The 18,631-nt window shown below is 38.1% G+C and overlaps 1 protein-coding gene across 7 annotated transcripts in view; it reads right to left on the bottom strand.

Annotated features, from left to right (window-relative positions):
- Positions 1 to 335: 335 nt before the first annotated feature.
- PECAM1 (platelet and endothelial cell adhesion molecule 1) overlaps positions 336 to 18,631 on the bottom strand; it is a 42,499-nt gene continuing 24,203 nt past the window's right edge. For 3 of the 7 annotated variants that reach the window (XM_084491874.1, XM_084491875.1, XM_084491870.1), the window contains 4 exons: positions 17,488 to 17,556; positions 12,367 to 12,423; positions 6,378 to 6,400; positions 336 to 1,865 (listed from right to left, as the gene is read on the bottom strand). In XM_084491874.1, coding sequence (XP_084348000.1) covers positions 1,836 to 1,865; positions 6,378 to 6,400; positions 12,367 to 12,423; positions 17,488 to 17,556 — 179 coding nt within the window. In that variant the 3' untranslated portion in view covers positions 336 to 1,835. Of the gene's footprint in view, positions 1,866 to 6,377; positions 6,401 to 12,366; positions 12,488 to 17,487; positions 17,557 to 18,631 lie in introns of those variants that run through there. The other 4 variants (XM_084491871.1, XM_084491873.1, XM_084491876.1 and 1 more) reach the window with 4 other exon arrangements.

Here is an 18,631-nt window from a genome sequence, read left to right as displayed (position 1 = left end):
CACAGATGAGACCGTGAAACTTCCCAGAAACCAGTGCTTTTCTGAGCCTTGACAAGGGCTGTGGAAAGGTTTGTGGAGGAACTTTTAGCTTTGTAATTTAGCAAGAGATGTGAATGCAAGCACTCCTGTGCTCACTCTTAAACTTAATTAAGTATTTACCTGCTGCTAAACTGGTCCATGACAACAGATCTAGGTGCCTGAAATCAGTTGTTACAGAGACAACATCTTCCATACATCATTTATGAAATGTATCTGTACGATTCATCACTAAGAAGTTTCACAGATATTCACTTGCAAGTGGTCACTAATATGAACATGCAAGATCCAGTGCAAAGTTCAGTTCAGAGTTTTTTTTTTATTAAAACACCTTTTCACATTCCCTATAGTAACACACTTGTATGGACACTTGTGGGATGCTAGAATGAACATCTTTCAACAGAATTCAGTCATTTGTGAAAGGCTTATGATACAAAAAACATTTGCATAGGGAACAATAAATTAGAAATACTAGCCAGTAACTTGAGCTTGAAAATTTAAAAGTTTGGAATGAAGATATAAAACCTTTTTGTATTTCTTGCTGATTTTGTGCCTTTGATGCAATGCTTTAAGCAGTAACTATATATGTATATACACATCCATGTCTTCTCTTTCTAATTAAAATGAGAACCTTCTTACCTGTGGCCCAGATCTTGTAGTAATTTAATCTGCAGTAAGAAAAGGAGAGCAATTGCAGTGTCAGAGACCAGCTTCTTAAAAGATGTTAAAGGACAGTACTTTTTGTTTTTCTGTTAAACTAATGCAACTGAAAAAAACATGGGCTTCAGAGATTAGATCCAGGTCCAGAACTGGATCCAAGATAATCATTTATCATACTATAGAGAAGAGGAATAGGTATGGAGTTCCGTAGTGGACAAGCTGGGCACAAGTATAACTTTAGATCTCTCCTAAAATCCCAGGAATAAGCATTATACATAACTGTTTTTTCAGATACAAACTCACCGACCTCGGTGTAGTATCCACCCACTCAAGATGTTTATTTTGCATCATCCAAAATAAGCATGATTAGCAATCATTCCTTGAAGAACCATCATAGCAAACTAACCAACAACATCAGAACTTTTAGAAGGAAAAAGCAGTTTAGCAAAGAATAAAGAATATTTGTGTCTCTACTGAGAGAAGCACTTGGTAAAGTACTGAATCTCTGAACAATTATTCAAGTTTTTAGAGAGCCCAGAGCTCGCTCTTCTGTTAGGCCCTAATTGCAGCGTAGCATCCAAATGAGCTATAAATTAGCTGGCTCCAAGACTGGTAGCAGTCCAGCTGCTGCAGCACAGGGAGTTCAGCACAAGATGCAAGATCACATTGAAGTACATACATGGCTGGGCAGGTTGTGCTGAGCTCTGTTCTGCCACAGTAGAGTGTTACTGATTACCAAGTTAGCTAGTTTAAAGCAAGCTTAGATATTTCTACATTCTATTAGCATCACAGTAGTTACTGCACTGCAGAAATGTACTTTCTCAGCCATAGTTTCCCCTTTTATTTCCTCAGAGCATGATGAATTGGGAGGCTAGAAAGACAAAATTTCATTAGCAGGGGAAATTAAAGATGGGAACCCAGGTCAGTGGTTTCCTGAGCCACTTTCCTATGAGAATTTTTTTGCATTTTTTTCCATTAAATGCTTTAGGAATATCTCTTTTGTTCCCCCTGAGGAAATAAATTTTGTAAAGAAGAGCCTGGCAAACTCATAAGTAAGTGCTGCAGAGCTTTTGAAACAGTTGCAACATCTTCCATCTCGGCTTGTTTTCTTCTCCCAGATGATGTTTGAGATGAGTACTCTAGGTAGCATCAGGATGCCCTTGTATTCTCTGTTGGCAACAAGACCAAAAAAAGAAAAAAAAATGTACGAATGTAATGAATGTAAATAGCCCCCTGCCCTCCCCTCTCCTTTTTGATCAATACAAAAACTTAAAATAAAATATTATCTTCCTTAGACCACTGTACAATGAACTAATAAATATGCACAGTTCCCTGGGGAGATATTAGCATTATCTTCATCAGATAAAAAAGGAGATAAGACAATTGGGGATTTGGGTTAACAATCGAAGAGTGGAGTGCAATACTGTAAATCAGCAACATCTGTAACTGCGTGTTTACTGATAAAAGTCAGATTCTTATGGAAGTTGCTGGCACTGAATGGATCTGAAAGTCAGTTCCTTTGTTTACAAGTAGATGCCCAGTTACCACAATTAGGCCCTGATCTTCAGTTACACAGGAACAAAAAAAACTTTCCCAAGAAGCATCTGAATAGATTAACAGAGAGCAATGCGTCATCCAATTTCTACTATATATTTCTACTCCATATTTCTACTCCTTCCAGTAGGCTATCTGCTCAGTACACACTGAGGAGAGAGAAACCTGGCACCGAGAACCACAAGAGGCAGTATGCAGTTGGAGGAGTCCTCTATACTAACCAGAGGGAAAGGTCAAGGAGAGATCCCAAACTTTATAGACTTTATGTTACATGACAGAAATAATACTGTCCACCGAGGATTCACAACTGTCAGGTCTTTCCTGACATCAGTTGCCATAGCAAGTCTTCCTCCCACAAATATCTGCTAAGAGTACGTGATGGCCTCTAACCTAATAGTTTAGTCTGTCAGCACTGAGGCGCCTCATTCCTTTTGTGGACTTACCCCCAAAGGATTTGCCCCATGAGTCAGAGGCAGGAATTCCTGGTTTATAATTCAGTGTTTATTTCAGAGTATCACCTTGTTTTTCATATCCTGACTGCCTGAAATGCCCCCCAGTTTTAAATTGACACATCCTTCATCCTCATTTCCTGTCTGGAGCTATTGTGCCATGTTACTGTCCACAGTTAAACACGTGCCAGATCCCCCTTCCAAGGGGGTTGTGCGAGCAACATGTGCTAGGTTGTGCTACGTTGTGCCAGCAACATGAAGCAATTTCTTTACTACAGAAAATTTACAAAATGAATTTGGGATCACTTGAGTAAGATGAGAAAGTAGCTGAAAACAAACACATTTCTGCAAATAGATTTAAATTTTACGTGTTTCCATCACAGAGGGTACACTCTGAGGCCGTACAAATAGGTGGCTAACAGTACACCGTGTTCCAACTGAGGCTGCCAGTCCTCATATACTCCTTGGACAGACTCAAACAAACAAACAAACACACAGAGGCAATACGGGAGGAGAGATATGAAGTCAGAATGTACCGCTGAGGTAAATTTGACACAATACCAATTAGTATTTGGCGAAGTGGCTATCTCATTGTTAAGATATTTCCTTCAATATGTTTTCAGAAACTGGGACCATTAAATAACTCAGAAAGATTGCCAGCTCTGATTTCAGGAAGGAAACCTCCTCCCAGTTCCTCTCTAAGTAATTCATTTCTTTTGCAAATACTTCCTATGGATGGTGTTTAAGATACAAATTCTTGAAACACAGGAGAAAGAGAGAAGAACACCCACCCCAAAACTGTGGGTTCATTTCTAAATGTCCCAAAAGTCCAAGACATTCAGGTTCATGTTACCCTGGATGGCAAATCAGTCAGGACTACATTGCAATTAGACCTTTAGACAACTCAAATAATTCAGAATTTAATTAATTGTTTTTCTAATGCACCACTTTTCTTAACATAATGCAAACACTAATGATTCTGTGTAATACAACACTTACTGTTAGTAAACAACATTTACTGTCTGAGCCCTGAGCTCAATTTTATAACGGTCTCTCAGGGAAGATGAAGCAAAGTTCCTAAATTTCCATCCTGGATTATATTTACTCTGACAGAAACTATAGAGAGGCAAAGGGATGGGAGCAAGGCTAGCACTTATTATTAAAATGATTTTCTTCATCTTTCCTTTCCACCGTGTAGTACTCTGATCTGGCTGTGACTTCAGGAAGATCACTGCAGAACAGAGTAAGTTAACAGAAATTATCTGAGGAGCAGAACCCACATTGTTGTCTGAACATAGCAAGTGAGACAGTGGGATCTGGTGTTGAGACTCCACCATAATTACTGAAGCAAAAATGTTGCATGTCCTCCTGTCTCTTAGCAAAACACGGCTGTCTCTGTTGCTGTGCCTTTTGTCCCATAAACCCTTCTGGAATACCTGTTACTGCTTAGACAGAGGCAAATTCTACAAGTTTTTTGATATGTCACCATAGGTAAGTAATCCATCTGGCATGTCATGCCATGAGGATATCTGCTGGCCAGGCTAGCACCTGAAGGCCTCCTTCCACTCACAAATTAGGGGAGTAGCAGACCAAAAGCAGCTGCACCTCTGAGCCAAATATTTCAGCTGCCTGTAAAGAAGCAGAACAGCTGGGGAGGAAGTTTAAGCCACTTGATCACTTTATGAGGAGCATTTTCCTTTTCTTGAGTAGGACCAACAACTCCTCGTTTGGACCAAACCTCAGTTATGCACTGAGTGAAAATGAGCTACAGTGAACTGTTACTACATTAAGTACATGAAAAGTATCTGAAGAGGAGACTGTTACAGATGTGAAGACTATTTCTAGGAAAACTTGGATAAGATGTGCAAGTGTTCTATGCTGGTTTCTTTGGTCTGTTTCCGAAAACGAGGTTAGTTTTACAGAGAATCTAAGTTTATTACTCTCCTACTGTTAACAACGATTTATACAGACAACACAAAGAAGACTGCCCTCCTTTGACACTTTTTCCCCTTAGAATCTAAGGGGGAGAGAGGGGGGCAACCAACCACTCCCAGAACAGACACCAGATATCTGTCACAGCTACTCTTGACCATTTTTCCTTTTGTGTTGGACAGGGACAAACTTTCTTCTGTGTGACTTTCCAAGGAATGCCTGGTATAACACAGAGGAGGGTTTAGCTCAATTTATTTTTAGAAAATTGAGAGCAAAGAATAAAAGCAAACCTTTAAACTAAGAGAGACAATGATATTATAAACCCCATTGGCCTGTTAATATGTCTGTTTATTGTAACACAATCTGTGACCTTCAGTGCTCTGCCAGTGTCTGTAAATAATACAATGGACTGCTTTTTTATCCCAGGGGGATATGAGTGCTGATGGAGACTTTCAAAATTCAAATGGATGCCATAAGCTGACGCAGACTGTGCTATTGTGATTCTTATTTATGAGTCTTTCTCTTTTTTCTTTTTAAGTAAAGTTCCAAAGTCACAAAGCAGATGGCAAAAAATCCTACCACAAAAAAAAAACAAACAAACAACCTTCTAAACCCTGGTTAGAGGTTGGATTGATAGCTTATCTAACATTCATAGAAGTATTCCTGAAATGTATGTTCCTGAATCAGATTTCTTGAGAGCAGAAGAACAGCTTGTTCAAGTCATTGTCTTTTTTTTTTTTTTTTTTAATTTCTATTTTTTCACTGACTTCTTAGTCCTATAAAGCTGTTCAGCATATTATACTTCCGCCTGCAGAACCACTGTAAAACCCCTAAAATTTTAGCTGAGCTCCTCCACATATGGTACTGTTCTCACCTCTCAGAAAAACATAGCTGTGACATATCTATGTACTCTGAAGTAAAAACTTGCTTGCCTACAAAATTTCATACAGTGTCTTAGTTTTCACCACCAGCCCACAGAGTCATCCCATTTGTTGTGTCAGTGCATGAAAATGAACCCAGAAGGAAACACTCCGTGAATGTAAGTGACTTCTTCCCCAAGTGATCAGACATTCCTCCTTAGTTTAACTTTTATTTTCACATTTTAGGAAGGACCTCACTTTTCCGGATATCCCAATCATAGAATGAATGTGTGTGCATGTGAACAAACACACCCTGAGGGGATTCACTGACACTAAAAACACTACAGATATTACAAATGGAACTAGAACAGTGTCTCTCTCACTATATATATATATATATATATCTCATATATATATCTCATATATATATCTCAGTGATATGTTAACCAGCTTAGCAGGCTTCTATATCTGAATCTTGAGTGCCTCAGTTCCATCAGGACCCTGAAGCAAGCATCAGCCATCCCCAACCTTGTGCCATTCTGTCAGCATGAATATTTATGGCACATATCCAAAGTTATGCAGGTGTGTAACACAAACTCTTGGAAAATCAGTATTTGTCATTTACCTCCCGTGACCAGCACTACCAAACACCAGTCAGTTCCACAGGCTTTTATATTGATCATCCTATAAAGTAGTACTGAAAGCCTGACAAGTAAGAATATTTATGAGGGGATTGCCCAGTAGCTGTCCAGTAGAGGTTCTGAACAACTACAACAAAAAATTAAATGTAGCAACACTAAAATGTAGAACTCCATCTCATTAGATACACAATAATCTCAACCCAACTTTCCTAGCTTTATTTGCTTACACAAAAATGCATACTTACAGAATGCCTGTTTTCCATAGAATCTGCAAAACAAAATTCAATGTGTAAATAATTAAGTAGCACATTGAGGAGTGATCAGTTTCAGCAAACAGCCTGTTATGTTTAATATAAATTTATTTGTTCATCTTGCAATGATGTAAAACTGTTACCTTCAATTAAGGTTCAAATTCAGTGAAGAGAAGTTGTGTCAAGAGATCTAACATTCAAAGCAGAGGGTATGGACTGGGCTCTGGGTTAATCTTAATAGTGTTTTTTTTTTTCTTCTTTTTGTTTGTTTTTGTTTTTTTTTGTTTGTTTTTGTTTTTGTTTTTGTTTTTTTTTTTCTATAAATGTGGAGTAATCTCTTTATGCTTCTAAGTATTTTTAAAATAGCAAGTAACAGCATCAGTCCTCCTATAGGCAGACATTCAAAGTTTGAGAATTGCTCTGAAATAAATATAAGGATATCACAAAAAAATACTACTACTGTAAACAGACCTTAAGAAACTCCCTTGGCAGCCAGCACAAGGAACAAGGAAACTGAATAAGGTGAAATTAACTTTGCAGATAACAATGCTTAAGTCTCTTTCTCTCGCCTTTGTGTTTGCAACCATGTACATTTATTGTTTCTACCATAGGCATTTTTATTACATGCCTGTGATTCGTCTTCACTGAAAGCAACATCATGAACACAGTATGCAATCAGGGTGCAATTTCTGGAATGCAGAGAAACACATTACCTGAATGTTGCTTTCACAGTACAGTATGAGTGTTCTTCAAGATAATTCTACCCACAATGTTTAGGCTAACAAAAGGCTAAAAACTCAGGCAACTACAGCACATTATATCAGTGCATAAACTTAATTTCAATATGAAATTGATGGCTATAAGTTTAGCCAGTTTGAAAAGAAAGAAAATAAAAAGTTACATAGGAAACACACAAAGTTTTTTGTGTTCTGCAAGCAGCCAGAAGCGAACAAAAATGCTACTGACCTACTGCTACATCAAAGCTTGACCTTAAGTGGACAAAACTATATGTAAGGTTTATGAAGTAAAGTATTAATGAGCTGCAGTTTAGCCCTCTGTGACAATGTATTGTGCTTCCAGGAAGGAGGAAATGAGAAATTCTGTATAAATTCCAAACTTCAAAAAACGGGATGTTTACTACTCCAAAGCTACTAGGTCACAATGACAGATAACCTCACCTTCTTGTAATCTGTCACCCAGATCCAACACGCTGTGTTTTTCTAGCTAAGGACCATATCTCTACCAGGAAGATGTCACACTATGTGTCCTTTAAAAGTACTGCTAGAAGGCCATATGATTTCTAAAAGGTACCAGTCAGGTAAACCAGCATACATCATCAATGTTTAGGTTTTCTTTATTTAAAAAAATCGTTACCAGCAAACAGCACAATGATGTGGTGCTTATGCTGATTCTTTGCTACATCAATCTTTTCACAACCTTATTTTTTCATTTCTGTTAGAAATATGAAGTTAATTTTACTTGAAGCAAACTGATTTTACTGTGATGAAAGAGAACATAGATTTTTTTCAAACAATACCTGACTTTCCCCTACTAACAATAACAGGGAAATAGAGATAAGCTGGATTCTAGTCATACACAGAAAATCTGGTCAAGTTTCTTTAGCAGGGCAAATAAGGAGTTGCATATTTTGTTAAGAGAAACAGAGATAAATGACCTGAAGAGCCAGTGCTGCTGACTTCTAAAAGATTTCAAAGTATAGGTGCTTTATGGATTTCTGATGGATTTAAATTCTTGCTGTTGCTTTTAGTTGATGGGGCTTAAAATTCAAATAACATATTTTTACAGAAGAATACATTACTGGCAGTAATTTAAGGCAGTGTCATCCTCATCTAGTCTGACCTTTCTTATTGCTAGATGCTATGGAGAAGAGAACATAGGCCTGAGCAGTTGTAATTTACAATCCATCTCAAGCCCATCTCCAACACTGGTGAAAATTAAGATGCTGGAATACCAGCAGAAGCAGCTGAACTACAGGCACATACTATATTCTGCCAAGTCTTTCATTGGAGTAGTAGCTTCTAACAGGGAATCTTGGCAGGCAGTTTTGGGAATAGATCTTGCACAGGGGCTTGCATGCAATTGTGCTTTGTATTTCAGGTTCAACCAAGGTTAGAAGTTCCCTGCACATTTGTGTCTTAGTGAAACCACCTGGCTTTGCCTAACTTTTGGCTGAAGCCAGAGTCAGCATTTGGCTCTGGAATCAATGTCTCAGATTGACGCTTTGGTCTAGCATGTCTTAGAACCTAAAGATACACTGAGTTTTTATTTTGGAGAAGAGAGAGAATATTTGCATGATCTCAGACTGCATGGAACTGAGCATGTGCTCATAAAACCTGACTTTTGAATAATGTCATGAATCTCCTGACCTTGTAAGTTTTCTCTATGCTGGAAAAGGCTTTCAGTGGGAACTTTTAGCTAAGTACAGAGATATTAAGCCCTAGGCTCAGTAGCAGGAAAGTATTGCAGCAGATTTCCTGATTGCTGGGACTGATTTTTAATAGTTTGTTCCAAAGCACTGGATGCAATGGAGATTTCTCATGCCTCTTTCCACTGGGATATATTTATTTTTCCATAGTACATTGTTGGTTGCAATAGGATTTTTAGAATTTCCTGTCTCGTCACTGCAGCTGCCTCCAAGTAACCAGTTCACTTTTCCAGACTTAGCAGCATGAAGGCTAGCACTGCATTCTGTTCACTAGATTTCCATTTTCCTGATGAGAAGTTAGGAAGAGAGAGAGAGCAGTTATCTTGCAATAAGCCACTATGAGTTCAACTCAGTGCACATCAAGATCAGTGCAAAGACTATCACTGGCTTCTGTGAGCTTTGGATCTAATGCACAGCAAAGGCTGAGTTCACCAAAGGAGCAAGGATTTACTAATACAGTGCATTCCCCAGGGAGTGCCCTGGAAAACATAAGGAGATCTGTGAAACACAATTGGCTCATCTTCTCAGAAACGTGATCAAAACTGTGCTACCCCAAGAACTGGGACCAGTGCTGAGAGAAGGGGTGGAGCTGCGAGAAAGAACCAGTATGGAGTTGCCTGGACTTCTTGCCCATACAGCCTCATGGGAGGATGAAAGGTGCGATGAAAGTAAATCATGCTTCTAAAGAGCCTCCACCCTCCCAGCCAAACTTAGCGTCTGACACATCCTGACCCCTCCCTCAGAACAGCACCAGCTGCCAGCCTGGCCTGCTGGGACTCAGGCACAGGCAAAGTAGGCAGCAGGGCCACATTTTATCACTCTTGGCAGTCTGATGATTGAGACAATTGTCTGTTTTGCTTAAGTCTCAGACTGCCGCTGTTCTGAACAAAAGAAAATAGCTGTGGGACTTGGCTGGAAATTCCCCAGACTCCCAATATACTTTGACCTTTTCATAGGGCAGCCAGAGAAAGCAGTATTTTAAGGAAATTAGCTTATTTTGATAGATGTGAAGGACTCCTAGGCAGAGGTGCTATTGACCTGATACTAATTGTGAGCATTCCTCACAGTTTGGACTTAAGGACTGATTTAAAGCTGAGGCATTTCGTATTTTCTGTAAAATCTGAAAAATTAAGAGGAAAAGTAATTTGGCTCAGTCACAAATAATTGCATCAGACATAAGAACTACTGATACCTCTTTAGCTTCTTCTGTAATGGACACAATTTCTGAAATGCACAGGCAACTCCTTGAAAAGACATATCTGTTTATGAAGCACTTGATTAATTTTAATTTAACAAACTGAAACCACAAAAGTGATTTACAAGCAAATATTGGAAAAAAAAAAAAAAAAAAAAACGTTTTTAGGTCTTGGGTGTTATATCTATCAAACTGTGTAGCCAACACCAATTCCCCAATTCATATAATTTTCCTAGAGGTTGCATTTGTCTGAACCTTTAACTTCCTGAAGGAGATTGTACTCTCAGGCATTTGCTCAAAAATCTCAAAGAATAATCAAACATAGTGAAACATAAAGGTAAACCCCCTTCTGCAAGCACTAGTAATGTTCAATATCTTTCAGAATTGACCGTTAATATACTTCCATGAATATATTCATGTACTTATTAAGATTTATTTCTTAAGGATCCTCCACTGCATTTATACTTTTCTACCTTGCAGTCAGATTTGATCAAAAGTCAAAGCAAACTTTACATTTAAATAGACTGGAGCAAAGCTATCCAAAGCAACTGCATAGCTATGTGATGCACTGCTTATCTATTTGATACACTTTTCCTGTGTATCAGTCAGGAAAAACAGACGTGATTAAAACAATAAACGGTTACTATGTTTCCAAGAATAACCAAAACTGTAGAATGTTATGCATAAGAGAGCAGGTGGACTGCAAGATTAAGGGCTGTTTGCATATCATTTGGCTAATTTAGACCAGTCTTTCAATCATATCTCATTTTATTGCAGTTCCCACATTACAGCAAGTAAAGTTTAATAAGTGCTTTGAATTACAGCTCCACCATACCATCCTTTGAGGTTACACTGCAACTCACAGAACATCCTTCTAATATCTAACACTCCATTTTGTCAAAAATAGGAATAGTGAGAGGCATAATACTCAGCTTCACACCTCAGCAGAAGGCAAGCAAGGGGTTACGCAGTCAGCTTCTGTAGCTTGTTACAGGTCTAATCTATGCTCACTGGAAAACTTTTCAGAATATTAGTGGCTTTTGGGCTTAGGCCTGAAATGAGTTGTTTTTTCCTTATGATGCTGCCAGGCAATTCTGCATGAAGAGCCTAAGGCTGTTCTTCGATGTTTTTACTTTTAACTGCAAGGCTGTGAAAAATTAGTACAATGTATAGGTTCAGCACCAAGGCAGAAGTTCATGATTCTGAAATTCTGTTCCCAGTGTTGTCACTGTCTGAACACATTACCTTAAAACAAGTGACCTAATCTCTGTGTTTATTCAGCTGTAAAATGAAGATAAAACTGACTTGGAAGTCCTCACAAGGAAAAATTCAGTTATGTTTTGTAAAGTACTTGGAGACCCTCACATGAAAAGTTCCTTAGAAAGGGAATATTGTGTTGGAGGGAGTGGGACATGCCTTATAAAACAGAAAATAATAGCAAATTAAAGCACAAAGATCAAAAATTAAATATAGTATACAACAAAACCACTTGATAACATGGATGGGGAGAAAAAGTGAAGAGTTTACAGCCCAAACCTAGACTTTCTAATACAAAGAGAGTAAAGGAAATCCTTTCTCATTTAGTCTTTGACAAACTATTAAGAAACCAACTGTGTCTGAACTCATTGCTACCAGAGCACTTATAGATGGTAACTACTGGTAACTGCTAATGCCCCCATACAATATAATGCCCAAAGTCTTTGTTACAGGAGGTAACACATGTAGGGCAGAGTGGCTGGCATATCTGAGACAATTTTGATGGTGCTTAAAACAAATGAGTAACAACCCATGCTACTAAAGTGATCTTATTGCTTTAGAGGTTTTTAGAGTTTACTGTTGTAGACTTCACAGATATTTGCTGGGGTTATGCCCAAACACAGTGTAATATTTTATAATGCAGAGCAAACATGGTTGAACACTTCTTCAACAAGTTGAAGAGTCCAACAAGTTGAACACTTCAACCAGGACGAAGCGTTCATTTGCAGTTTGAGATGGGTTTGAATCACAACATAGCCTCCTAGTCCCTAATGGGGTATGTTCACCTCCAGATTCACATCCTGACACAAGGCCAAGCTTATGCAATGCTGATGAAGTAGATGTTACAAATGAAGTAGATGTTACAAATATTAATCTCACTGCATTGAATATCATTGGTTTATGAGAAAATATGAGGGTGTTATACAGTTTATCAACACCTGTGATTTGTTAGCTGCTATTTGGAATGTTCTAATGTGACCTGGATTGCTTTTTAAGGCATTTATCTTCTATTCAGTCACAAATTTAACTCTAATATCTATACAAATGCTTCCTTTGTGTGTTTATTTTTTCACTAGCTTACTTACCATTATTAGCTTTTCTGATTTCACTATAAACTGTTTCAGTCCCCTTCTGTACAGGAGCTGGAAAATGTATTGGCACAGAATCAATTTCTTTTCTTTTTTGTGTTTGCCTTACGAAAAGCTCCTTAAACAAACAGAACACACTGTTTTACTTTCAGAGGAAATAGTTACATAAGCAGCAATCAGCCTGTGGAGCCTGTAAGAAAAAACAGCTATACCCCCTCCCCCAAATCCAGACCATATGGTTCTGAGAGGGAAATGTCTCACCTGCTACATATAAAATGATGACCAATATAACCTTCCATTTAAAAAAAATAACATTCTAATAATCTTCTTGACTTTGTTATTACTTTATTTTTACAAAAACATCTAACACTAGAGAAGAGTTTCTCAGGATCACTTAAAAGAGTTTCTTCAATTTGTTTTATGTTTTTAGGGATCCCAGACCTGACGAGATCTATAATTTGGAAGACTAACTATGCCTGATTTTGGCAACTAACCTGATTAAATCTTAGAGTCACAAAACCAATCTATTTTGCTGTTCTTTGAGAAATATTTCAGAAGAACATCCACAGATTTCACACTTCACATCTTCTATTTAGGTGCTAACTAGGAAGTGTCTCCTCTCAGTTCCTCACTACATCAGAACTCTTCCATTGCTGTGCTGAGATCAGGTGGACATAGCAGAGTAAAGGCTGAAAAGGCTTGTGCAAAGACAGAAGGTAATAAGAAAATGCAGAAAGAAAAGATTTATGCCTCTAACAACACAACTGGGAACACAAATGCAGTGTTAGTCTTAGCCATCCATTTTTCACACCCGCGGGGTTGCAAGCTCTGTAAACTTCTGTTTCTCTATGAGGTGGAAAGCAAAAAGCTTCTTTTTTTTTTTTTTTCCCTCCCTATTTGACATCTGTGAAAACCTACCCACAGAGTTTTGATACCACATGTTATAACTATAGACAGTTACCACAGTAGGGAAGGGCAAAGCCTTGGCCAAAGGCCTGAAAAGCTGAAGAACTCAGTTTCTCTACAGCTAGTGTAAATGCAGCTCTGGCAAGTAAAAGATTTGAGCAATTTCCTTGCTTTCTTGCATAGTTTAGATTAGTATTAAAGCAAACTGCTCCAGAAAATTGTATGCTTAAAATTATTTTCTTCTGTTGGTATAAAAGGCCATCCTGCCTGCATGAGCTTAGGAGCTTGCTGTCTGAGGATCACAAAGCATTTTAGAAACATTCATTAATTTCATTTGAACTGAGTGATTTGGAAAATCTCAGAATTCTATCAATATCTCCTCTAATTTCTGAGTATCTTCACTGAAGTTAGACTCTTTGTTTTGTTTTTTAGATCTTCACTAAGTTAGATTTTTCTGTGTGAAGTAAAAAATAAAAATAAAATGAAGATGGTTGTATCCTGTCTGCTAGAAAATGGAAAGAGAATTCACATTTCTGGATACAAAGTCCTGCATATTAGTTATAAAAAACTCTTGAAGAATTCAGGCATATTGATCTGCAGCCAGACTAAAAATAAGGACTGTTACTGTTCTGCATTGCTCTGAAGAACCTCAGTTGTTCTGGCACTACATTCTAATTTTCTAAAGCTAATTTAATTTTTGTTAATTCTGTTAAGTGTCCATTAAAAGTTGGGACCTAATACAACAGAATCAAGATGGAAAACTACTATTAATTTCAACAGTAGGAGCTACATTTCACAAAGCACCTAATCACAGCGTTCACACTGCAGTTTTAGCATGAATGTTCTTTGCAAAATAGTCTGAAGATCATGAAATGCTTATCCTATACTTATGGACTATTGCTTAAATGCTCAATACAAATTTCCAGTGAAGCAAGACGTATTCTTTTAAGAATTTTAATGAAAGGTAGCTCGTTTCATTTGGAACACAATTTTTAATAGACTGCAATCCCAAATATACTCCTGTTGACTCTGAGAAGATTTGGTGGGAGGCATTTCCTTAGCTTTTTGTTTTGAAAATTCATTACGTTGAATTGTGAATTAATGACAGTGCCCATGTTACTTTCTTTGCTAATCTTCCAAAAGTTGTCTCAGCGCTTGGAGAAATTACTTTCATGATTTGACATTTTGTTCCCACTGACTTTTATAATGTTGCCACCGTGCAGATGACTAACCAGCTACAGAAGTAAAAGCAGCAGCATGTTATTATCCATGATTAGCAGTTTCTCCCTTCTCACTGTATGGATATTTTTTGATCTTACTTTAGTGCTGACATTTGGTTTAGCTCATATTAATAATAAAAGGTCTAAATCATTTGCCATCTTTCTATACAACTAAGCTTTAGAAAAGGTAAGTATTATATTTTTGTGAGGCATATAACCTCCATAAATATTCAATTTAATCATTCTTGAGAATGACTGCCTCTTTAAATATCAAATTAACAATCAACTACAACTACCCCAAATAAAAGTTGGCTTGTGAAGCTCCAGCTCCACCCCATATTTGAGGTAGCCTCTTCACCCCTACTTAGAAAGCAGGTATCAAGTTATTCCCATGTAGACTTTCAAAACAAAGCAGCAAAACTTTGTACTTAACAAGCTTACCACCATGCATAACATTGTAATGAACCCTGTTCTTTTTTGCTTACCACAGAACCACAGCGCATACCAAGTTTTTGATGCACTAGCCTATTCACTGTAACACTGTGTTAAAAATCATTTTATAAATGGCCAGCTACTGCAGACGTGGCTGAAGAAAACAGGGTGAAAACTACAACTGCTTTAAAATGTATTAGTCCTTTACCCGCTAACACAAAGAGTACATCCTTCTACAACTACATGAACTTGTTCTGAGGTGGCATTCAGTTATTCCTGATTTCAAAAAGCTACCCAAAGACTATTGTTACAGCTTACATATTGCACTCTTCTTTCACACGATACACAAAATCTGATTCTCCTACTCTTCAGATTAGTATCACCATTGACAACAGTGGCAGGAGGAACAAACAGACAGATAAAATAAAATGAAGCTAGTCCTGAGTGATCAAAGAAATCAGGGGTTCTCAAAAGGCAGAAGGAACCAGACTATACATGCAGTCTGCTGGATGAGACTTGCATGCCCAGAGAAGAGACAAGTGTGCTATACTTTGTCTTCATTCATAAAACAGGTGATATCAGAACAGAATTGGGATTTGGAGCTAGATGATCATTTCGAAGGTCTGTTCCCTAACAAGGACTGATCATAGCCCACAGAGAGATATAAGTATTTCAATTTGAAATAAAACTCATGCAATAACACCAACATGATAAAAGCACCAGTGGCAGTCTTATGGCTGTTAGTTTTGTGGGTGTGCTTGATTACTACAAGGGTATATAATGAAACAGATTTTTGCTTGTCCTTTCCCAAAAAATAGTCTCATACTCTCCTCATTGCTAAAGGCAATGCAGAACTGAAAGAATTAAACTTGCAGCTTGGTTTCATATAACGCCTTTCATTTAAACAGCAACCTCATGATGCTCTGAAAGATTAATGCATTAAATGTTTGCAGTGCAGTTGCCATTTATGTGACCAAAGTATGCATTCACTTGTGTACTGGGTGCAACACAAGAAATTGATTAGGGAGCTATAACATCTCAATGTATTTGAAGCGTGGTTCAGCCTTACAGAATAAATTAACATTCTGTATGTCATACATAGGTCTGTAACACGAGTCAACATTTAGTTAGAATAGTCTGATCTAATTTATACACTCTCTTTTAAACATTATTTTGCAATTTAACTGGATTCAGCTATGATGGAAGTCTACATAGCACAGACACTTATTACTCAGTCTGGTATACTCGAATCTCAGAAATGAGATGAAAAGCCTATTTTTAGAGATGCTGGTCTTGCATTTAATAGGATTTTTCATTTAAATTGCGATACATTAGTATATCTTTACCATTCTACATTGTACAACGCACACTCAGAAAACATTTGGAACAATTAAGTATTAGCCCTATTCTGAGAAAGAGTACAGCTGTGATATCTAAGTGCAAAACTTAGCAGAGGTGAATAAATAGCATGCTTAGAATACAGGGAAAACTCTGTGATGAATGATACCAGCATGTCAGAAAAGAGCAAAAGAACAGGAGGACTGGCTTTAGCAAGAGAGCTTTGATGCCAAGCATGAAGAGCGAGCACTTTGACCAAACACCTGTATTACTAGCTAAACAAGCATGCCTTTGGTCTCCGAAATAAGTGATTGTTCTTTCCTACAAGGGAAAAGCAAATTTGTCCATTCCTTCATCGCTTTGCTTCTGATTAAGTTAAAACAAAGAAGCTAAGGTATAGCATAAATGTCTCTGGTGGGTTTTATTCACTCTTAGGTACTTGAAACTTTTTCTAAGTGTCTGAAAGATTTAACAGCTTTCAGCACAAGAGTATAATGATATCACAGTTCTCCAGCTGACACAGATTCAAGTGTGCATTTGATGAATAAATTTTAACAGATTTCTCTGACAAGGTTGCAGAGACACATACCTTAGACTCATGGTATGATTTCTGGATACTGTTGCCATAGAGCTACTGTGAGACATGTGGGCCAAAATTATCTGGGTATCAATATTCTAATTTTTCTGCCTGATGTCTCACAAAACCCAGGATGGTCTCCATCCCTCTCCAGACTAAAAGACTAAGTACACTCTTCTCTCTCCCTTCTCTATCACAAGTGTATTACAGCTTTCATCCTTCAGCCAGTTCCTTTATAAACAAAAGCAATTCCTCTGATTTCTGTTCTCTCTGTTAACCTACCCTGTGGCTAACCTCAAACGGCTGTCAATAACTTTGGACTCTCTAACATGAGCATTCACAACAGGCTGCTTTCTGCTCAGAGACACAGATCTAACTGGGAGCCCTGCTCTGCAGAGACCTCACATGAACAGGATGGGCAAGTGAACAAGAGGATCCCTGGGGAAGAAGGATTGCAATGAACAAGAGCATGGTGGCCACAGCATCATCTACATTAAGGAACACTATTGGCATGAAACCGTCATGCATGCAAAGCACAACCTGCTCTTACATTCATAGATGCCAATGTCAAACCAGAGTCAGGGAGTAGTAACATGCGTGGAATTAATACCAAATCATAACCATAGATGCCAGACAGTATATTACCTCTGTGAGGATCAAGCGTTGATACTTCAACTTCAGTGTACTCCACCTCAGCACTCTCAAGGTCAGGTCCTGCCCCAAAAATATCAAGAAGATATTTCTTTGTAGCACTGCATGCTTCACTTGAGCAGTGGGCCTGATCCTACTGCCACTGAAATTAATGGACATGTCCTCATTGACTTTGATAGGTGCAGGATCAGGCCCTATTTACAGCAGACGTGAGTTATCAGAGGTGTAAGGCCTACCTATTCCTAAGGTCCGCCCCTACCTGAGAAGCAGCAGTACAACACAAACCAAAATTCTGAAACTGTGTGATGTGAGAATTGTGCCTAATTCTTACTTTCTATTAAACACCTTCAAAAGTGTCACAACACAAATGGAGTAGGAGGTTATCTGGGATTCTCCCCTATCCCTGATGCAGCTACAGGTTCTCTCTCTTCTATGTCTCTCCCTGACATTACTTTTTCTTCCTTTTGCATGGCTGCTGGGGCAGGACACTTCCCACTGTCCACTTTGCTCATGTTTAAAAGCCTTCCCTAAGTCCTTCATGACTACCCTCATCACCTCTCATACTCTCAATTTCTGCTTTGCCACAAAGCAATTTCAGCACTTTTCCCTCGTGTTCTCCATAAAGAGTTTCCCTTCAAGTTCTCCTTAGAATATTTACAATGGCCACCCATCTACCTCCTCAAAATGCTCCTTTCCACAATGCCCACAAAAAGCTTGACAATGATTAGACAGATGATTTACTAAGACTACTGGCTGACCAGTAACTGGATGTAACAGAGACAAGAAACAGCTGTTATTTCCTGCTCTTTTCCTCGGGGTTTTCCTAGATGGATTTCTACTGGATTTCTGAAAAAGTTGGAAAGTTTATGGCAGACTGGAACCCTGCAGAAATGCTTGCAGGTTCTTTAGAACAAAAAGATCTGATGACTAGAACTGTAAAATTTTGGAGCAGCCTTTCAACAGCATTAGTTTTGGAGCAACATTGCAATAGCATTGGTGAGAGAAGGAAAAAAAAAAAAGTCAAGAAAAAAAAAAACAACAACTGTTTCAGAAGAAATATTAGTCAATAACAAAGTTTAAATGACATACATCCTACAATAGGAAAGATTCTTGAGGATCGATACAGCTTTATGTTCCT

Source organism: Aythya ferina (genome assembly GCF_964211825.1).
Source record: "Aythya ferina genome assembly, chromosome: 18".
Taxonomy (NCBI): Eukaryota; Metazoa; Chordata; class Aves; order Anseriformes; family Anatidae; genus Aythya; species Aythya ferina.
The sequence above is the reverse complement of the archived record's forward strand: the minus strand, read 5'-3'. Positions and strand labels throughout refer to the sequence as shown.